The sequence below is a fragment of the Micropterus salmoides genome, unplaced genomic scaffold (assembly GCF_014851395.1).
Source record: "Micropterus salmoides isolate LMB-PRFRI ecotype aquatic unplaced genomic scaffold, ASM1485139v1 Ms_hic_scaffold_18, whole genome shotgun sequence".
Taxonomy (NCBI): domain Eukaryota; kingdom Metazoa; phylum Chordata; class Actinopteri; order Centrarchiformes; family Centrarchidae; genus Micropterus; species Micropterus salmoides.
Window position 1 is genome coordinate 21,766,511 of NW_024040928.1, and position 23,455 is coordinate 21,789,965.

Here is a 23,455-nt window from a genome sequence, read left to right on the forward strand (position 1 = left end):
TGGCACTCTGTACAGTCTCTCACTGATCCCGCCCTATTGTCCGCTTGTTGGTCACCCCTTTGTGGTTAGACAGGTGACACCTGCTGTAGCTCCTTTAGCCGCTTTTTGACCAAAGGTACCGGGGACTTTTAAGTCCCCAGATCTCTTTTCAAGGAACTAAAAGTTTCCTTCAGCCCACTGTTGTGTGCGTTTCCACCGTGGTCTAAAGACCTGTGAAGATTAGGCAAATTAACCAGCTGACGTAGGCTGTAGGCCTGTACATCATACAAAGCGATGCACAGGCATCATTATTTGTAACCACTATCCATGAGCTACATTTATAAATGAACATCAGATTGGCTGGAATATAATGAAAAACTATGGGCTTTGCTTGACCATAAAAGCAGCTTTTTTGTGTGGGAGTATAATTAAGAGACACACGATAAGGTTTGTTACACATTTAGACAAACAAACGGGATAAAACCATGAAGTTCTTAAAATAACTCCAGCACAGTGAAAGCAACACAAAAATAAAATCACGACAGTTTGGAAGGTTATTACAACATTTCCAGCCGACAAGAGCTGCATATCAGCTTCAGCACTCACGTTCTGTGTCCGACTGCGTTGGAAGAACGGGATGTTTAACGAGCTTTAATTACCAGCTGTTCCGCTTGTTTCAGAGAGGAAACTGACTTTGGCTCCATGTAGAAACTTCCTGGGTGATGAAAACTTAAAACAACAACTTTGGACCCAGTATTTCACTTAACTCCATCAGCTGTTCACTGTAAACACACCGCTGCAGCTGGCTGCTATTTCCCAGCTATAAATTTAATGCCAACATACGATCTCAGGCGGACATCATCGAGTTCTATTTCATCGCCGTTGAGGTTCGTAGGAGAATATGTTACTACTAGACAGGTAAGTAGGCTAGTTTATTGCTAGTTTTTGATGTTCATGCATTTGCTTAACTGGGGTGTTTTCACTTCTTGCTGCATGGCATGATCTGTCCATGATCTTGTAAACTCTCGCTCTCGGGGTTGATATTACATCACTACATTCTGTGCTGTGGCTGTATTACTTTTGTGCGCTACCCCTAACAGTGTATTTTGTAACACCAGCTTCACTAAGTAACGTGTTGAGCACGCATGTCTGTAACGCCTGCATGGCGCCACTCCAAACGGAGGATGGCCATGACCAGTGCCCTGCCTGCCTGGGGCTCGAACACCTCAAGGCAGGGGTCTCCGACAATCCGTATATGAACTGTAGGTTTATGCCACTTTCAGTGAGAAGGGCTAGACTTGCAGAGCTAGGCGGTGATACTAGTCTGCCACCCAATAGTGTGGTTGCAAACCCTATAGCATCTGCGGCCCGCAGATGCTATAGGGTTTGCAGGGCAGTCTCACACGGCCCACCTAAGAAATCAAGGAAGGTGGAGTCCTTGGCTTTTAAGGTTGATGGACTTTCATCTGAGTTTGCCCAGATTAAGGAGCTTTTGCTCAATCTTCAGCCTGATAATAGGGGGCCAGCTCCCAGTGGTGACTCCGCCACAAGGGACTCTCTCCTCAAGAGGATGATGTGCTATCAACTGCAGCCTCCTGCAGTTTGTTTACAGATAGAGGGGAAGAAGGGCAAGACGAGGAGGGGGGACACGCTCTCCCGGGCTTATGAGTTTTTTTCTCAGGGATCTGATGGGGGATCATTATGTGGGTCGGAGGCCGGCAGGTCCTCACTAAAACCAGTGATTCGCATGGCTTTAGCACACCTGGGGCTGGATGACGCTCCTGTGGTGCCAGCACCTTCGAGTGCTGGCGCTACTGGACTGTAAGGCCCCAGTCGAGCCTACCATTGCCTCATGTCGCCTGATGAGGCTCTCAGACAGGATGCACGTTACCCTCGTCCTCAGTGTAGACTGATGATCTCCTCGCCAGGAGTTATAACATAGCAGCACACATGGGCCGTATTGGTAATTCCTTTTCTCACCTCATCCTGGCTCTGTCTCAGACCCTGCAGCAGTCTGGTGCGGGGTCCTCGGCCCAGACTCTTAGTGATGCATCCCTTCAGACCTTTGCATTCATGTCTAGGGCACTTGGAAGGTTGATGTGCAGTGATGCTGGCACGTCGCCAGGTCTGGCTGGCGCAGTCCCCTCTTTCGGAGGGGTGTCGTCGAACCCTCCGTTCCCTTCCTGTGGTTCTAGGTCAAATGTTTGGACCAGTGGCTCAGCAGGCACTAGCGGGATCAGAAGGTCTGTGGTCAGAGATCCTGCAAAATCCCTGGCCCTCAGCCAGGAACTTGCAGCCCTTCTAGAGAAGGACGCCATCGAGCCTATAGAAGGGCATACACGGCTCAGTGGGTTCTATTCAGTGTATTTTTTAATTCCAAAGAAGGATGGCGGGGAAAATCGCGACAGTTTGGAAGGTTATTAAAACATTTCCAGCGACAAGAGCTGCAGGACTCACATCTGTGTCGGCTGAGTGTCGGAGTCAGAGGAACGTGATGTTTAACGAGCTTAATTACCTGCTGTAATCAGCTGTTCGGCTTGTTTTGGAGATGAGGAGATCAACTTCGGCTCTGTGTAAAAACCTCCTGACTGAGGAAAACTTAAAACAACAACTTAGGACCCATTATTTCGCGTAAACACACCGCTGCCCGCTGCGACTGTTGATTGTGATTTATTGGTTTGCAAACAATGGTGGAAAAGAGGAGCAGTCGTAGAACAGCCAACATTCTCCAGTAGCCAGTAGCCTCTACTCATCCATTCAGAATTTCACTGCAAGGCAAGCCCCACCCCCACAAAGTACTGGTACTTTCGGAAAGTACCACCCACCAAGCAGGGACTTTTTGGGGGGTAAAATGAAGACCCCAGAACTACATTAAGACCCTGGTACCTCCGTTGGAAAAACAGTGAGTTCCTCCAAAAGGTTCCAAGTTCTGGGGTATAGTTCCTTTGGTCGAATAGCTTGTTCAAGGACAAACTTACCAGTCATTAGACTATTTAGTAAACTGGGCACATAGAAGTATTTCAAATCTTGTGACCTGAAAATGCATCACAAAAGTAGTTTTGAACTTTATGGAAGGATCACAGAATCCTCAAATAGATCTTTATTTTAAAATATGTCTTTGATACAAAATACAAAGACTACAAATCTTGACCTGAAGAGTTTCACACACAGATTTATCAGTTACACACCAAGTGCAGACATATAAGCATGCAGAGTGTGTAGGTGTGCATGTCTGAGACGACATCATGGGTCAAAATGAATAATGCACCGCACATATGAGCTCTGTATTAAATGAAATAAAATTTCTCAGTCAAGTAAGTTTTGCCCAGGAGTACACTGCCATGGATCACAGACTTCAAGATTTATATGGTGTTCCTATAACAAATTGAATTTTCTTGGCTTAGTTTGTATGCATATTACTGGAGAGCAGCTTCAAATAATAGGAGGCCCCCATGCGTGCAAGGCCGAGTCCACCACAGCAGAAGCACTGACAAATGGGGGCCCTCAGGTCAAGGACAAAGTTGGAGGCTCTCTAAAGTCCATCATCCTGTTTGATGAAACAGAATGGACACTGTGTGTGTAAGTCTCTGTGTGCATGTGTGTGGTAAAAAACAGGCTGAGAGAAGAGAATTGTAGTAGAAGTGTATCTAGTGAATTCACCTGAAGCCAACTCAAACCTTCTTCCTTCTAAGCTCTCAGCTCCTGACCCACCTTGTATCCTGTCAGTTCTCCGTGTGTCAAATTTTGACGCAAATTTTAGATGATTTTAGCTGTAATGCTAAGAAAGCCTCAGAAGACAGCTATGTGATGAGGCAAGCACTTTTCCTTCTTAAATTATTTCACAGAGGTCAGGTTTTCATTCCTCAGATGGCCAGAATAGCTATAGGTTAACAGAGCATGTGACACAAGATAAATTCAATGAGCACGTAAGTGTTTCGCAATACATCAGTAGCAGTCTGTGACAAGGTAAACCTCCCTCCCTACAAGGGCTGGAAATGGTTTCCAGATCCATCAAGCTAAAATATGTCATCTGTAGACCGTAGCTGCCATGGCTGGTTGCACACCACAAATAGAAAACTGTGTTTCTGGGTTGTTGGTGGGTTTACTGAAAAATTACAGATGAGTGGATTATTTGCAAAATGGCAAATAAGATCATGTTTCCCTGAAGTGTCAAAAAAAAAGTTAAATGGGACAATAATAAAACAATGGATTATTCCATATTGGGAATTATTAAAAATTGGGTTTGGAAGTGATTAAGTGCTTGATCCCCTCACTATGAGGTGCCCTTGAGCAAGGCACCTAGCACCCATCTGCACCAGCAGAGCTCTTCAGTAACTACTTAGCAAGATTCTGTTAAAGAGCTTTCATTCCCCTGAAACTGCTTGGCTTCTAATCTTAAAGCGTCTATAATTTACATCTTTATAGTAACAATGTGTCAAATGACAATGTGAAAACAATGTGAAAGCTGAATTTGCAGTCCCCCTCAGCTTAAGCGATTCTTGACCAATACACGTCTTTTTGTCAGATTTAGCAAATATCGCTTGACGCTAGCTGTCCAGTCTGTGTGCGCTGAAAAAAAATCTGCTGTTTGTACACAGTCCTGGCTCTGTAAATGGGAAACATCCCGCACCCTGCCGCACAACATTACTCCAACTGTTCCAGCCACGATTTGTGTGTCAGGTAGCATTAAATGACTTGCCCATGGACAGTTAGCTTACATTCCAGTTTGCCAAGATATGCTGCTGTTGTTATGTTAGCTATAGTAGCAGGAGTTGTGCGAGTATTGCTGGTGCTGGAGGTGGTGTGCTGGCACGGGGACCATCTCTTCTTCTCTGCATGATAGCTTCAAGTTAGCTTTGCAGCAGCAACTGTACAGACGTATGCTAACCCACAACTTTGCTATGTTAGTTAAATTACTTGCTGTGTCGGTATTCATTCTATATCATGGTATTTGTGTTGGATTTTTCCAGAATAGCTTCCTTCACCTTTAAGAAGTAAGTTTCAGCTCAATGTTTAGCTGTCTAGCCCACAACTTCACTGTTTTGGTTCACTCTCACAGCGGCGCTTTTGCAGCAAAAAAGCTCTAAAAACCAACTGTGCACTACCAGCTCAGCACAAAACAGCCGACAGACACAGTTAGCAACTAGCTAGTGAACCTAATGAAGCATTTAGAAGCTAAAGAGCCGGATATTTCCCACAGGAGTTGGAGGAGACCAAAAACAGAGCTAAAAGAGAGTGAATATTGGTCTTACATTTGCCAGGTGGCCAGAAACATGACTCCAAATGTACGAAATGAATGATAATGTTGCTCAGTAACTGTTGGTTGTGTAAATAAGCAACTGTTTGCCAACAAGTTCGCCATAGCAACGTAGCAGGTAATGATCTAAATGTTCACAATTTGTTTCTGCTCAGAAGTCATATACACTGCAGTCACTGTTAAGAACGTAAAACTCAAAAACTTAACTGCTCTGCTTCATCAGGACTGTGTGGGTGTGGTTTCATCAGACCTCTACCTGCAATCAGATTTTCACTGTGATTGGTGCATGGAAGTAAGTGACATCACCTTTTCTTAGACACAGACATTTCTTACATGAAACAACCAAGACAGTTCAAACTTTGGCAGGAAATAGTATGTTTGTGTAGGATCCCATTGCGCAATGTGAACTGATTGAGAAAATAAATTTTTGGGGCCTTTAAGGTGGATTAAAGGCTACAAACAATTCTAACTGGACTTGAGAAGAAAACCATTAGAGCTGACAACGAACTGAACCGTGTAGGCATTAAACGAAAATGAACCAAGTGACCTAAGGGACACTCAAAACGGTAAGTGGCTCACCGTCTGCACCTTTTTCAGTCCTCGGTTGATTAATGAAGGTAATTATTTAGGTTGAGAGTCCAGTCACGCTGCTGCTGCTCCTACTAGGATTCTACTGCTAACTCTGCCTGGACCAGCACAGCAGCATAATCATTCCTGCTCAAACTGAAATATCAATGCAAGTTGAATTAACTTGTATTTTTGGCTATGGTATTAAACTTGATGCATGCAGTGTGAAATGATAATGTTGAGTAAGTGTATTTATGTATTATATAATTTAAACGAGGTATTGATTGTGTAATTTTTGCTAATTAAGTCAGCTGTATTTTGATTTGTGAGACAGCAAAAACAGGCCACTGCCACAATAGAGGTTAAATAATTCATAGGCTAAATAAAAAAAATATGTAATAGTAACTTATATCCTTAGACGACGAGTATTTTAGGAATGAGCATTTACATAAGGCCTGCAAGTAAAGACAAACCTAAGGCCACACACTAGCTGAAATGACAAAGAGCCATGTCTCACCACTTTCATAATTTATGGGTATTTTAAAAGCTATACAACACTAGTCCAAGCTGGACTGACATAGACCTTTTTTTCACACAAGAGCAGCCAGAGATTACTTCACCTTTAATAACAATATTTTAGATCATTCTAATGTTTTTTCAACTTAACATTGATTCTGGGCTTGGATGGATTGTTCAGTATTTACTGACAAGTTCTTAATCTTCTAATCCAACACCATAAAAGCTAGTTTTTTTAATGCAACTCTGAAGGAGCTCACCCTATGTTAAATATTTAAACAAGTAATGTCAGAATCAGAAGAATCAGAAGAAGCTTAATTGCCAAGTAGTGTTTTACACATACAAGGAATTTGCTTTGGTGATAAGGTGCTACACAAAATGTCATCTTAAATGATCGATTAGTCTATTAATTAACTAAACAGGGCCACTCCAGTCAAACCCCTTACATCTCATCTACAAATTAAAAGCATGAAGGAGAGTTAGTGACGTAAGGTCCTGCCACTTTTACATCAAGGTTGCATATATGATACGGTTGGCAGCAGGCTTGCTGTCCTTCAGTACAGACGACTGGAGAGAACCAGAGCTGCCAATGAACACACTGTTGCTTTGCCATCACAGACTGCTCAATCAATACAGAGAAAATCCTTCCCATTCTAAAATCAAGCTGAGGGACGTTCACCTGAGGCCGCAACGCTGCCTTGCCCTCTTTCTCTCTTTCTAACTCTCATTAAAAAGGCAAACTTTCCAAGGGCATCAACTAGTGCAGTAATGTAAATGCCAACTTAAGCACCGTCTGCAGATAAATATCATGTGATATGACCAAAAGCCCAAGAACAGTTGCACTGTTTTCACAATGTCTGAAAATATTACATGGTGAAAGCTAAACTTGGCACAAAAAAATCTAATCCACTGTTCACTAATCCACTAAATTGGCAGGGAATAGTATTGCAAATTTGTTATCATAATTGTTAGAAGACAGGATTATCCACAGAGAGATATTTTATCATTATTAAACTATTAGGCCCTTTTGGTTTTATTGTCTGAGTTAACCAAGTCCTATTTTATTATACGCTTCTTCCAATTTCAACTCAGAGTCCTATTCTATTATATGCTTCTTCCAGACATCTGCAGAAAGAAACTGAAGAATCAAGAAAGTAATTTCTAAAAAATAAAACCAAAACATATTTGTCATAGTCCAGCCGTCATTTCCTGTCCATCTACCTCATGTTTCCCTGTGTTCTCTATTGTTTCCCTGTCCTTATGTTCCTGTCAGTTTTTGTTTGTTTCCCTTGTGCAAGGTGTTTAGAGGGGCGTGGCTATCTTCCCCCGGCTCCTGCTGTCAGACATCCACACACCAGTCTCAGTAGGTAATCAGCGCCCAGCAGTATATCAACTGCGGTTCAACACTCCAGTATTCGCCAGATTGTCAGCTTACCTACATGATCCCTTGCTTTACCTGTGGTCTCTCCCAGCCAGCCTTGCTCTGCACCCAGTATTACCACCAGCCACTGCCAGCTCTGCATTTCCTGCTTGGACTGATTACCATCCCCATATTTCCCCATTTTTCTTTCTGGACACTTGCACTTTTTGTTTGTAATAAACTCTTTTTGAACTTTGAACAGACTGCAAGTTTGTATTTACCCCTCTTCATTTTTACTTACACTTGACTCCACACTCATCATACCTTGGCAACCCTTCGACCAATTGCCTCAGAGAAGCTCAACTAATCCTACTGATCATCTCAACATTCATCAGAACATGAGTTTACACCCTTGGTATTGGTTTCCAAAATCTATGGTATGTTCTCTTTAAACTTATCAATAATTCTCACCCATTCATCTGCAGAAGACCATAAATTAATACCCTCAAAATGTGATTCCAATCTTCTCTGGACATCTACATGCAATACGCAATTACATGTGCTCTGTGTTATTAACATGATGCCATCTTAAACTTTGAGTAATAAACATGAAGCAAACACTTTCAAACAACTTCAAAACATTACTAAAAAATGAACACCCTAGAAAAGAAATCAGACCACAAATCTACCAACTTATACCACATTTATTTGTTTGATACATTGGTAGATTTATTGCAGCACCTTGCCCCGCTCCACTTGAAATCTTACTGACACTGTCCATTAGTTTGACATATTAAGCTTCAGAAAATGCTGTATATTACCGTGTGGTCTCAAGCATTTGATTTCTAAATGCTACTTTATCCCTATAAATATGGTGTTAAAGTGTCACTGGTCTTGTGCTCCCCCGACTAAAGCACTTCCCCTGGTGTGGTTTAGTGCCAGGGGAGCAGTGCTGTATGTGCTGTGGAAGCATCATCTTTAAAAAGGCTAAATTTAAACCCCCAGAGTCCTCGCCTTGGTATGCAGAAGGCTTCCAGAACAACATAAACTCCAAATAAGCCCACAAGAGCGAGCTACTGGTGGGACTGCAACCTTAATCACCTGGTTTTAAAAAAGGTGTAACAGTGGCTCACCTGGAAAAAATATCTTTAAATTAAGCTTATACTGTTGACTCTCTAAAACATTCAGAAAAAAAAGGGACACAAGCCTTGAATGACTTTTAGCTAAACTCTAAACTGTACTGTCTAAACACTTAGTAACTGTAACTACATCTGTCAAGCTTGCCATACTCGCACAGCACACATGGAAAATTTACCACACAAAAATCTCAGCCATTTTAGAAACAGAGGGTCTTTGATTTCAGATAGAGGTAAACAAAAGCAGATTCTCACTTCTAGCTAGCAACAGTCTGTTTTGTCAGCTGAAATGACCACTGTCTCTGGCAGATTGATCAGATCTAGCTAGCAAGCTAATTAAGCCAACTTTAGCTACATGAGTTGGTTGATCTCCAGCTGATTTTTAAAGGTTTCCAGCTAACAAACTGTAAAAGACTGAAGCATGTGGCAGACAAAAAAATCATCATCCTCACTAGCTGATTGTCAAATACATTGAAAAAATTGCACTCCTGTATTGCAGTGTAGAGCTAGTTAATCCTAGTATCATAAAGGAAAATGTAAGATCAGACCAGGTTTCATTCTCATATAGCACTGTTGGCTGTTCACTTGTTCGTATTTTACAACAGTATTTTCACTTGAAATGTTTCAAGCAAAAAGGCTTTTAGGATGAGGACTAAGTGTTTGGTGAATGTAAAGCCTCTCAGGTATTTGTTTGGATTTACATTTCCCCAAATCCAATAAAGAATAGGTCAGAGCTGCTTACATTACATTATCCTTAATTCTGAGACCATCCAGTAACTCTATACTGGAAATGTCGTTAATGGGGCTTTTTAAAAATATAATCTGTAACCCAACAAACTAATGTGCTTAGTAGTCGATATGCTAACTTTTGGCCTTGGAAGTAAGGTTTGCACTATATGTTAGAGCAGATGAACACACTTCCTTTTATATTTAGAGTTAGACCCATAGGCCTAACCATTATTGATAATCCTAGAACTAATACCATTACATAATACTCTAATCCAATTAATCAAGGATTTACCAACATTTCTCTCTCTAAATCAGCAATAACAACCTAGCCTTTATTATTTTAAGTTGTAATCTCTCACAACTGTCTAATATTATTTTCAATACAAAGCCCCTGCAAAAATCCTGATTAATCGGATAATGCTTGTCAGCACACTCTTCAGTCTAGCTTAGCATCATAACATTGAGGTGTTATGCACCTCCAGTTTTTAAGATTCAATTGGCCACTGCTTAAGTAACAAGGAGATAAGTCTTTATTTGCGAAATATTGCTCTTACTGGCACACAATACACACTATTTCAGCATGTAGAAAAATCCAAATCTTGACAGACCTAGCATGCCTAGTTACGGTGGCAAAGCTATGATAGGAGCAGTCATTTTTATCTCAACAACATAGAAACTCCACAATTTCCAATAAAACATGACAATCTGGTAACGTGCCTGACAATGACAATGTACTCTAGTGTCATTATGGTGAAGGAGATAGTTAATATTTCTTCTTTGTTTAGTATAACGTCATTGTTTTCACACACCAACACAATCAATAAGTCACGACACAACAAATAAAGTAGACTGAACATAAGTATCAATAAGTGTTCTTTTAACACTGCAGGTAGCAGACTGTGCAAATGACTTGCAGATTTTCTGACTCTTTCATAAATTAAAGCCAAAACAATGTGGTTCAAATCTGTAGCATCCTGTGCAGCATGAGCCAAAGCTGAACAAGTATCATTTTCTGAAGGTAAACTAAACTGAATACTATTTTGTTATCCATTGCACGTGTGTACTGACGCATCTCAAGAAAAAAAAAACCTTCCTGTCATTTTCATTCAAAATGTAATCTCTGGAGAGTTAATAAGCTGTCCAAGAAAAGTAATTCCTAAATCAGTGAGCAAAGAATTTCAATATCCTGCGAGGGTTTTTTTTGCCATTAATTTAGAAACTTTTGGATCTCTATTATCAGGACAGAGGGAAAGCTTCAGTGTGAGTCTATAAAGTTACAAAAGGGACTGCTGTCTTCATTTTGCAGCAGAGGGTGCTTTTCATTTCTGTTTCCTTTGACAGAAAAGCTCTCATCGCTGCCAGCTTTCCCAACCTTACACATCAACAGCAACGTGAGACCTGGTCCGTGTCTGGACCTCTGTCACCACCTGACAGTAATATCCAATAACAGCACTCTTTGCACTTTTGACCATTGAAAATTCTTTAAATTTCTTCTAAATATCTTACTTAGAAAACAACTAGAAAACCCATAACAGCTGAAACTTCCGCAAATTTTTCCCTGAACTGAAACAAAACTGATGCTACAAACGCAGTTCCTGAAAAAAATCAATGAAACTATTTTGATTCCCCCTTCCACAAAAGACATGCCTGTTGTACACAGGCTTATACAATAATGTTCAACAGATTGTAATGCAGTGTACTTCAATTAGCACTCTTATTTTAGGGCTTCCTTTGAGGGGCACATTTCTCTCACCAGCGAGGTTTGATAACAAGGCTCTGTGGGGCTCAGGGGAACCCCCCCCTCTCAAATCGCTGTTGTCATCAAATAACCAGGATGCCATTGGGACAGTAGAATCTGAGAGGCATGGGTCAGCATATCACTGGCATCACAAATAGTAGAAGTTAAGTACACGGTCCTGCCTGCCACTAACAAGCCAAGTCTTTAGGGTTTACATATAGATTAATAAGACTGTGTGCGTGTGTGTGTGCGTGTATATATAGACACACACACACACACGCACGTACAGCCGTGAGAGAGGAGGATACTGTTGTTAGACTTCAGCTGAGCCAAATGGACTTCAATGGAAGACCAAAACAAATAGAATATCACTTAACTGGATGTTACTTAAAAAAGAGCTATACCAGCATGTTTACAAGTTGTAGCCAGTCTGCAGTGCATGGCCTCACTTCAACAATGCAGCTTGATGTTAACTGTGATGGATTACGCAACTCAAGCAAATTCCAAGTTCATTTTGTACAGAAATTAATGGAAACCATGGAAATGTAAATCCACATTAATAAATCACAGCAGCAGTGTTTGCAAAATGGTTACATGAGTGTTATTTGTAGTAAATGGGCTAAAACATGCAAAACCAGTGGTATAACCCTCGAACTACTAAATCTCACAAAAATGTCTCCCTTAGACAACAATAGATTGATATTAGAATAATCAGAAAAGTTGTATTTTCTAAATTAGGAGTGGGGGCCCAGAGACCCCTAGGGAGCACAAGGTTCAATGTTTTCATTAATTCAAAAAATAAACCAATTACAAGATATTTGACAATTCAAACCAATCTGTACAGTTCCACAATTCTATCTCTCCATGAACATCATGAGCTGTTGTGAAGAGAAAAAAAAACATCACTAGACTGAAGACTCTCGGGTTGAAAATTAAAGTCTCATTGAGAAGTATGGCATAAAACCAGACATCCCTGCTGGGCATGTCATAACTGAGTCTTATTGCTCTCCATGCAACACCTGGGTCACAAAGCTTCACGAGGCAAGAGAAGAAGCGGTCAGGCCACCGCCAGAAATATTCCCACCGTACTAACCACCAACATACAAGCTGTAATATCATTTACAAGGATAACTGCTGTGCATAACCACACAGCAGGGACACCGTAAGCAACCTGCGTCAAACAACTAAAATAGTCCTAGCAGAGGGAGGCTTGGTGTGAGCACAACTTATTGAAACTCGTTCTTCCCAAGGAGGAGAATAGGCTACATCCATTAAAAGTAAAATAAATGAGAGAAAATATTCATTTGCACAAGGCGTTCCGGAGTAAAAAACTGGCAGATCAGAAAGCGATGAAGGATGGAAAATGAGAGGGGGCATGTGTTATGAAATGGCAAGAGTGTGCGTGTGAAGTCATTTTGCCCTTGCACCAGCAGACGGGAGTCTCAATGAGATTCAACATCAAGAGTGCTGTCGACAGGTGCGCCGTGGCGCGGCGGGGTGCAGCGTGAAACCTGCGGCAACTTCCACAAAATCATCATTCATGCACAAGCAAAACCAAAATTAACCATGTTTTAAATAAAATTCCACCATAATCCAACTTGGATCGGTGAGACTAATTGACGTGCCGCCTGCCGCGTTTGAACGCGTTAATTGGCGACAGGAAACTGAAGTGCACGCTATGAAACGGCTCAGCCCGCATCGATGAAATTATCTTTACTTACAGTTCTCAAGAACTGGATCTCATCTTCCCCTTCTCCGCCCTCAGCCATGGCTGTGAAGGAGCCTGCTCAGACTCTAGAAGCCACCACTGACTGCCGGCAGAAACGCGATGCTGTGCCTCTCAAGCCGATATTAACATAGAGCTCATCCACAGCCATATAGGGCAGCCCGGCCGAGCCCCCCCCCCCCCCTCCTCCTATCTCTCCTCTCCTCTCTTCTCCCACCACCTACCTACCCCCTCCTCCCTGCGCCCCGACGCCAACAGCAGCAGTGCGGACTAGCGGAGGGACGGAGCCGGGGCATCAGAGGGCGAGCTCCCGGCGGTGGTGATGCTGCTGCTGGCTGCTGCTGTTCCGCAGATGATGGGCGATGGGTCCGTGTACGATGATGCTCAGAATCTAAAAAATTACTTCCACTTTTAAAATGTTTGCGATGAAACCCCTTTGTCCGTTGAGTCAGCAGTTTTGGCGGCTCCCTGTCTGACAATGACGCATGGTGGTCTGCAGGGAGAATATATGGCTTCACCTCACTATGCACACACATTCAAATACCTGATAAAAGTCTGCAGACAGGTGTCATTTTAGTTTACAGAGGGAAAACATTGGGACTTTCACTCTCACATGAGACAACTCAATTTATAAAACCACATCCTAGGAAAAAATGGATGTAGAGAACTTTGCAGACTAAGATGTTACCTATAACACGATAATGATAACATCCTGTTTTCTAAGTAGTTGTGTGTTTTCAACTACTAACAAACAGCATAAAAAGGTTCAAAACAGCTCCAACAACTGTACTACACCAGCACAATACAAATTAGGCTGCACATGAATTAATGCATCAGTAATAATACAATGTGTAACACTCAAAGGAGTCATTTTTCAGCATAATGAGTACTTACATTTTACGGAAATCTGCTTGCTTTGCTTATTTATTTGCATGAAAGTAGGTTGATAAATAGACACTGTAAACTCAGACTCATCTATTTCTAAGTATTTTAAGTTCACTCAAATACTTGTTTTTATGACACTATAAAAGACTAAAGTGTGATCATCTGCTAGCTCTGCTGTTAACCTTAAAGCACTGTTGCTGAGAAACAGGTAACTTTCACCTACCTGCCCACACTGACTCCATTAATATAACTTGATTTAAGCACAATCTTAGTGAGATATAAAACATATTTTTTCTACTTTTCATTGAATTATAGGCAGATTCTCTAGGAGAGTTATAGTTTCCTATTTAAATCTCACAATATTAGGCTCATATAAAAGTGATCGAGGTGTCAAACATTTCACTCAAAGGAGAACTCTATAATAATAGTCACACCCTGTATAAATGCTGTGCAGATTACACACAGAATAATCTTCAAGTAAGCCCAGATGCCTTCCTTGGGTTCCCACTAATAGTTTCTGAATATTTAAAATAGTTGTTTGTGATTCCAAATATTGTAACTTGACCAGCCAATTCACATGGGCTATCTTAAATGTATCTACCTTTAACATCCCTTTCTACACAGAGAAAAGCACAATTAACATTTGCCAGGTGTCCTCATGTGCCCTACACTTCATTTCATCTCATTCACTGACCAGGAGAAAAACCTGCGAGATGCTGACATCTAGAGGCCATCTATTGAACTTCCAGTGTAACTAAATTGTATTTTACAAGACTGACCTGGAGGCCCTGAGATGGAGGCGACCTGTCCAGGGTGTACCCTATTATTCAGTTTAGAGTCCTTTTACTTCTTCCAGCCGTCTATCCCAGTTGCTTTGAGATTGCTTTACTTCCCGTATACATATAATTAATAATATGCCCTATGTAATCAAACTATGGGAGATTTAAATTACCTCACAGTCTGCAACTGTGATGCACACAATAAATTACATTTGACTGCAGTCAGTGGTGCAATGTAATTAAGTAGCTACTGTGCTTAAGTATAAATTCAAGGTATTTGTACTTGTACTTTGAGCATTTCCATTTTATACAACTTTATAATTCCACTTCGCAACATTACATACTTTATTTTAGGTTTTGAATGCACAACTTTAACTTGTAGTGGAATACTTTCACTGTGTAGTATTAGTACTTTTACTTAAGTAAATGATCTAAAAACGTCTTCCACCATTGGTTGTAGTCTTTTTTGAGTAACCCAATGCATAGTCGTGTGTCTTCTTTTTCAAAATCTGTTTGACTTTATTGAACAACACCTGTTTGTTTTCTTTAAAGTTCTGTAATCCATCAAAGACAGCTGGCCAGGAGGCCAGATAAGCCCGGTGGACTTGCTGACCAACGTGCTGCTCAGCACGGCGCACAGCTGACCTAAATAGGGTCCGTGGTCAGTATGGCAGGAGGGCAGATGTGACTTACACGTTTAATATAGCCTTTGGCATGAACCACAGCCTTAACTCACAAGGAGCAACTTTATTCTTTCATGTTTATCTCAGACAGGGCTGAAATGTTAAGTAACCTAATTTAACTCAAGTACTTAAGTACAATTGTGAGGTACTTAAGTACAATTGTGAGGTACTTTATACTTACAGTTTGTACTTCACTACATTTATTTGACTGCTTTAGTTACTAGTTACTTTGCACATTAAGATTTTACAAAATAGGTGATCAGTTTATATAAAATACAACGTTGTACATTAAATTACTCAACAATGTATAAAGCAGACATAAAAATGCTGCTTACACAGCAATCTATCAGTAATAATAAGATAATATATTCATTTAAAGTTGAGAGGAGCCATTCTGCTAATGAGTACATTTTATAATTACATTTGGCTGTTAATACTAAGATTTTGAATGCAGACTTTTATATCAGTAAAATATCAGAGTACTTTTTTCACCACTGGCTGTGTGTATAACTGTCTCTGTCACATTGTTAAACCACGACTTTTATCCATAAGCTGTTAGTTTTAAGAAAAGTTATTGCAAAAATACGTCCTGATAGATATGCTACTAGAATAAAATACCCTATTGTAAAAATACTAACAGAAATACTAGAACAAAACACAATTAATACTGGTTTATTGTGACATTTTTTAAGAGCAGAAGACATTCAGCGGTGCCCATTTTGTGTTCATTCAGTTATAGATGGATGTCAAGAGGATTAGATTGATTAGCCGTAAATCCTCGCTGAGTCCACCGTCTGTTTGTTTATGTGCTCTGCTTGGCACCTGACTGTCTTTGAGATTAGTGGAGGTGATTCCTGTCCTGTGAGCCAATGGGAGCAATCCGAATTCTCACTGACAGCGCTGATTGGGTAGAACCTGTGCGTGTCCCTCCAGTGGGCGGGCAGTTTGTCTTCAGTCACCTGAGTGTCGCTGAAGTGAAAGGAGTGCGTGGAGAGATGCGACAGAGTGAGTGAGATTTAAATTCACGTGTTTCTGTTGTTTTTGGCCGTTTTAGATGTGGAAGATTCAAACGGTAGTATTGTCAATACACAGTGTAGAAAGTCCTGTATTCAAAATCTTAATTTAATTCAAAATCTTACTTAACTAAATTTACCTGAAGTGCTAAAAGTAAAAGTACTAATTAGGCAAACCCATTTCAGTATAATATATTATATTGGATTATAATTATCGATGTATTCATGTGTAAGCATCGCTATGCACACATGTTGCAGCTGGTAAAGGTGGAGTTCATTTGAACGACTTTATGTATGCTACTGCTGAGTGGCTTAATCTGTAAAAAAAAAAAAAACACACATAATAATATGACTTTATTTTGGAGCGATATAAAGAGTCTGTAAATAGCTAGTAACTCATGTTGTCAAACAAATGTAGAGGATTTCGGGTTAATGTTGTAGTTGCTTAAGACGATCAGAGAAGCATTTTGCAGGTTTTGTTTTCTCAAAAATTAGTTTGTGATTAATTTTATGTTGATCGACTAATTGACTAAGAATTTCAGCTCTACTTGTGTGTATCAGTTCAGGTCTTTTATTGCACTCAGCACTCAGGGTTTTGATACTTGATATTTAAGGATATAATTGGAATCACAAGCAAACCTAAACTATCTGCAAGTAGACACTTGCATATACACTCATGCTTGTAACTTTTTATCTTCCTGTGTCAGGATTCCTGGTCCAGTGGAGACAGATAAATCTGTGGTTTATCCACCTGCTTTATCTTTGGTGATCAAATAACATCATGGAGAGTACCCGCACTGCCTTACACCTCTACCTCCCGATCAGCGAGAGGAGCTGTGTGAGTCCAACCCTCTATCACTGCAGGGGCCCAACCTCCCCCTTTAAAGCCCCTCCGAAGCCCCAACAAGAACAAATCTCTATCCGCAAGGAGGAGGGTCCAGCTGAAACAGTGAAGCGCGGTCAAGAAGACAAATTCGGATGTTCTAACTTTAAAGACACAATCAAAGTTTTGGATGACTCCTCCGATGTCCATTGGCTGACAGAGTTGTTACCGTTGTGTTTGGAGTGTCAGGATTTCATGAGCATGGGCAACCAGCAGGGCACGAAGATTAAGCCAAACTGTTATGGTTATGGAGAGAGTCTGGATACTTTATCAAAATCCCCCAGATTACAGATTCCTCAGAAGAGGAGGAGAAGAGTGGAGGGGCTAGTTTACACCGGCGCCTGTCAGCATAACCTCAATATGACACCCGGGACCCCACGGGGGCCTCGGAAGGCGAGAAGACTGGCAAAGCTTCGGATATTGAGTTCTCCTAACTTTGAGGAGTGGGACTTGGAGGAAGACAGGCCAATCATCTGCACTCCTGCAGCCAGTAGAAAGAGAGTTACAGGAAAAGAAAGAGTTCTTGTGTTGGAGAAGAGGAATAGGAGTCCACAAGATTTCAAGCCAGCAAGGAGAGAGAAGCTGCCTGAGGCTTCGCCTGCAAATGTTCCTAGTTCTTACAGCAAAAACGGCCGTTTCTATCTCAGAAAAAAATTATCTGTAAAGGAAGAATGTGCTCTCCCAGACTCAGACACAGACCTCTCTGAATATGACAATAATAAATACTTAACATATATCTCCCCCACTAGTCTTCAGGCAGCAAGAGGTACAGATGAGGGAAAGAAGGCAGAAGGTGAAGTGGAGAAGCCTTCTCAGTGGAGGAACAAGGAGATAGGGAGCGAGGCTGCAGCACTGCAAGTTATGGGCAAGATTGAGGAGGTGGAAGGGATCATAAGTCGGGTGAGTCTCACCAGTTCGAATTTGATTAAAAATGGCAGCAACAGGAGAGATGAACCTCGGTTTATTTCAAATGGATGTGTTGCTGAATTTGGGTCCCAGTCGGAGACCCAGAACAAAGGGTGCAATGAAGACAAGCCTCTACTAGTTGAGGAGCTTCAAGCTCTGGGTGAAGCTCTGAGCCATAGTCTGCGTCAGGTCCTGTGGATGGAGGGAGCAAAAGCAGAGAGTGAACCCATTACAGAGTCCAAGGCTTTCTATGAGCAAAAACTTGTTGGATCAACAAGAAGGCCTCCGAATCTACAGTCATATATTTACAGCTTCACCTCTACTACGCCAAATAATTCTTCATCACCCTCTCTGTCAGCAGGTGGAGAATTCTCACCTGTGTCCTCGCCGTGTCTGTCTGCAATCTTGGATGTTTCCCCAAGAACCTCTGGTAGTTTTGAAGGAATGTCTCCTACCGTGTCACCTCTATTCACATCCAGTCTGTCCAGCCAACAGTCTCTGCCTCTGAGCCTGACTGACCGGCATGAAAAAGACATAGGGTGGGTAAACTCAGGTGAAGACAGTTTGTTCCCTCAGGGGGTTGGAAGCTGGGGAAGTGCCACCACTGTCTCTGGTGGGACAGGAAATGACCTGAACAATACGAAGAAGACTTTGGCTCAGGCAAACCTGAGTGTGAGTGAACAGGATCATACACAGATGTACAGATGCACCAGTGAGACAGAGACCAATCAAGATTATCTTCTCTCTTCAGGTAATAATGCTAATTATGCTACTACAATAATAGTAGTATAGTTAGGCTGCATATTAATTCAATATCATATTGTGATGTTACGATCATATTATGTTGCCGTTTTGCAAAACTTGGTCCCATGCAAAATAGTGATAAAAACTAGTAAAACTGAAGCTAAAGTTCAGTCTTGACCTTGGAAACAGAAAACGGTCTCACCACAATGTTTATTTAGCAGCTGCTCAAGAGCCTTTGATCTATGATCTTCATCAGCAGATGGTGTTTGCCTAGTTGTCATGGTATTATAGATTTAGATAGTTTCCAGGGTCAAGACTGAACTTGTGTCATATGTTCAATTATCATTGAACATTATCATTATGTCAGTGTGTGGTGGATTAAGGAAGACAAAATACCTGTAGAAAGTTTTCAGCTATGTTCCAGGTTGAAGGGGGATGTGTGTGCATGACAGCATGACATTGACGTTTAGTGGTTGGTCAGTGAAGTGAAAAGAAGAGGAGGAAAGCAGACAGCTATGAAGGTGATACATGTTGAGTCCTGACTGATTTTAGTCCACTCAGCCTGGTGGCCTCATCCGCTGCTGTAGTCTCACTCTCACCTGCACGCACATCGTCTCTCTCTCTTACCACGATTGCTGAAGCAGGCCTGAAGGATGTGTGGTAGTCTGTAAATAATGACCCCTTGCTGGTTTGACATACCACCATGTCTGTGTCTGCATGTGTGTGTGTGTGTGTGTGTTTGTGTGTGTGTGCGTTTGCTCAGGCATGAAGTACTATTGAGCACCTGATGTGGATGCCCTCATAGTCCTGCACTGGCACTGACCTTAGATAGCCAGAGTTTCCTTTTCCTCTGTGTGTGCGTGTGTGTGTGTGTGTGTGTGTGTGTATGCACTCACATGACCCAGTATTGAGCCCAGGCTTTTGAAAAGAATGAACTCTGTTGGATCTCTTTGTAAAGAGATGCAGACATTAAACTGCACACTGGACCAATTAGAAGACAACAAAACTACAGTATGTACCGTATTTGCACATACTTTGCATTGAAACTTATTTTATGTTACGGTACATTTACATTATAAGAAAATGTTGATGCCTTGGTGGCATCAATGCGTCCATCTCTGGGTATAAACGTTCCATAAGTACAATAATTCAAGAGGAATTCAGATCACAAACACGTTCTTGTATAATGTGGATTATATGGGACAATATGGAAGCATCTTTCTGCTTGGCTTTACATTTAAAATACACCTTGTCTACAGAAAAACATTATAAATTTCCAGAGATACCAAAATTTACACAGGCACCAAATATGTCAGGCAGAGTTTGATGCGTCTTCCTTACTTTGAAAGCTGGACCAGGCTGTGCAGCAGGACGCCTGGCTGTCCAAATAGGATTAAAGCTCTGAGCTTTGTGAAATACAACAAATCTTAAGAGGATGATGATTAGAGTGAGGGGGAGAAAGACATGCAGAGCCTTCTGAGGGTTATTCTCAAAATCCAGTTCTCTTCAGTGTGGTCAAAATGAGGACAGATAACACATTTCCACAAGCTCTTTAATCTGGCTTTGAGGACGTTTATGTGTCCGCTAAAAGTTACACAACTGGCATCTCTGTTGGCACTCTTATCTGAAATGATGCAGTCAGATTTTTGTAGAATAGTTTACTCCCTGTACCAAAAGATAAAGGGAGGACCATGTGACCAGTTAGGCAATACATAGGGAAAAGCTGGATGCAGGAAATGAAAGTCCTGCAGTCCTCAAGGTTGAGCTGCCTTTTAGGTTTAGGTTTTAGCTAGATGTTTTTATTCAAATTTCTCTACAGGACCATCAGTGCACACCGTATATTTTGAGCTTGACCGCAGTGGGAATTGAACACCTAATTCCAGCAGTTTTAGAGCCACATCTTACTGTGGCAACTCAGGAAGGTGATTGCTGAACAGAAATAGATAAAAAAGATAGTTTGAAAACATGTTTTGTGTGATAATTACAGTGATGAATGATGATGTCACTTCAGAGCCTCTCTCGTCGCACATCTGTGTACTCGCAATAGTTTTTTAATTAGCACATTTGGTAGTGCTAATCAGTAGCTGTCAACCTCGAAACACCACGCATCAATCATCCACAATATATAAAATATATATATAATATAAATCATTTATATATTGTATATAGCTATACTTGTTTGTAACATTAAACATACCAAAAGATTAGCTATATGTGCCCCCATGTATGCATATGTTGTTGTATGTGACATGCGACCTAAATGTGTACATCTTGGGACCAGCTTTCAGCATGCAGGCTCTGCTTTTATGTTAGTTTTTCTGTTCTTGACAGAATGTCATCTGTATAAGATTAGGATATGTCTACTGATAAATTTACTTATTGCAGGAGCAAAAACATCTGCATCTCTGGTTTTTGGGAGCAGAATTTTGGATACTAGTATACTAATTGTAGTGTAATCTCAGTTTAAGCAAGGAGGATGATTAATGGGGAGAGGTAGGCACATCCAAAAAATCTTCTAGTTCCTGCACTGTTGTTTTTGCTCCCACAAAAATAATTTGATTTGCTTTTGCAAAACATTTCCACAAACCTCACATTATGCACATTTGAATATAAGCAACAGGTGTCTATTGACTGTGACCCAAGGCTGTGAGCTTTTACTGCGGAGGACAATAGAGTAATCAGTGGTCCCGGGTGACAACTAATAGAAAGCGAAGCAATATAATAAATAGTCAGTTAAATAAACACGAGTATGACAACCAGTCTTCTTTTTGAAATGCAATTGTTTAAGAGAGAGAGTTTTTTTCTTGTTTATTTTTAGCTGAAGTTCTGTCATATATCCTCATGGTGACACTATAGCATAACCCAGGTCTGGACTGGTAATCTGGCATACCGGGCAACAGTCTAAACCGTGAATACTTCAAAGCATTTTGACTGTTTGCCTTCGTAATCAGAGGAAAAATTAAAAAGAAAAAAAAACATTCCTCAGAGGCAGGATGCACCTGCTGCTGTTATTGTGACATACAGTAAATTTAGTGTTAATATATAGTGTTTAGTCCATTTGTGTTTCCATTTGTCTTTTACAGTATATACGGTATGTGTTCCTGTTTAATATTGGACATGATTTACTGTAAAGTTACCCAAATCAGAGCAATGAAAATGTCAGATTCAGTTTTTTTTTCCTGTTGATGCGGTCATTAAAGAAACAGATCTATGTCACTAGAAAAGAAACATTTGGGCCATTTTTACCTGCACTTTAAGATTGCCCTATTTATAATAATTCTGCTTTAGTTATGATTTGAATCTCTTTTCTCCAGATGAGGCTCTGCAAAGGCAGGAAAAGATCTGGCAGCAGGAAGTCGAGGAGTCTCTCTCCTTCTGCATGTCACTGTCTCATCCCTCCAGACCTAAACACATTGACTTCTTGCGCATCACAGCTCCTGAAGATGACATCATTGATACACCGACAACCACACCTCTCCCACCAGAGTTTTGGGTGAGTACCTTAAAAGGCTTGATGTGGAAGAGAGTGCCTCACTGTCTACCTCTACTGTCCACACTGGTTGTATTAAATCATTTACTAACATGTCCTAAAAGTCTACATCCTGTTTTGCTGATGAGTAGACTTTACCAGCGGCAAGGACATAAATTAATTTAGCTGCTGTAGTGTTTGACTTGAATGACAACTTGCAGATTATTGGATCATGATGGTGTGCCAAAGTAAACCTGAGCACCTTACCACCTTACCTAACCCTTTACCTGCTCCAGGGGAACACATAAGCAATGACAAACACTGGGCCAACAGAGGAAGTATTTTTTTCCCCAGATTGACATGGTGGTTAGCACTGTCAACTCTCATCAACATGGTCCTGTGTTAAATCATCAATCTTTTGTTTTTATTTTGGGTGGAGCTTGCATGTCTGGAAAAGTTAGAAAAAAGTGTCTGCAGTCTTGTTGTTTTGGGTTTGAAGTTCAGATGCACTTTTGCTCATGGTGCTTCCTGTCTATTTTTATTTTTAAATTATTATTTATCTTTTTAAATATCTTGGCGTACATGGCAGCAGTGGAAAAATATTCAGCTATGTGAAACCTCACACATAAAGTCTTCATGTCAATAATTGTGCATCATCATGACGTTGACATTTTCACACCACAGTGGAGTCTGGTCTCTTTGCTTCACAATCCTGTAGATCCAGATTCAAAACTGGGCCTCATACAGTCGTGACAAAGTTCCTCGAGGTTACATAACAGAAGAGATTTAATGCAACACTGTACTGTAGGTGCGTTGTATAAGCAATGGCATCTGTATTAGCATGAAATGGTTTTTTTTTTTTAAAAAAGCTCTTAAGCTCCTGCCTTATTCCCTCTGTATACGTGTGTGTGTGGAGGTCCTGGACACAAACTTGAGACCACTTACATTTATTTTGACCATTTTGTCAGGGTTTTGTTTTCACCCTGAATGCTTAAGACAGAATTTTAAACAAGGGAACAAAGTAAAGCACAACAAATAACCCTTAACCATTAAAAACTATTAACTATATTTCTAAACTAGCTCAG

General features: G+C 40.9%; 2 protein-coding genes across 2 annotated transcripts in view; one reads left to right on the forward strand and one right to left on the reverse strand.

The window, feature by feature from the left end:
• ryr3 (ryanodine receptor 3) overlaps window positions 1–13,122 on the reverse strand; it is a 139,843-nt gene extending 126,721 nt beyond the window's left edge. Inside the window, exon 1 of the mRNA XM_038726240.1 lies at window positions 13,004–13,122. Coding sequence (XP_038582168.1) covers window positions 13,004–13,051 — 48 coding nt within the window. The 5' untranslated portion in view covers window positions 13,052–13,122. The remainder of the gene's footprint in view (window positions 1–13,003) is intronic.
• A 3,959-nt stretch (window positions 13,123–17,081) lies between these two features.
• fmn1 (formin 1) overlaps window positions 17,082–23,455 on the forward strand; it is a 29,144-nt gene continuing 22,770 nt past the window's right edge. The window contains exons 1-2 of the mRNA XM_038727421.1: window positions 17,082–18,908; window positions 22,216–22,394. Of these exons, the coding sequence (XP_038583349.1) occupies window positions 17,150–18,908; window positions 22,216–22,394 (1,938 nt within the window). The 5' untranslated portion in view covers window positions 17,082–17,149. The remainder of the gene's footprint in view (window positions 18,909–22,215; window positions 22,395–23,455) is intronic.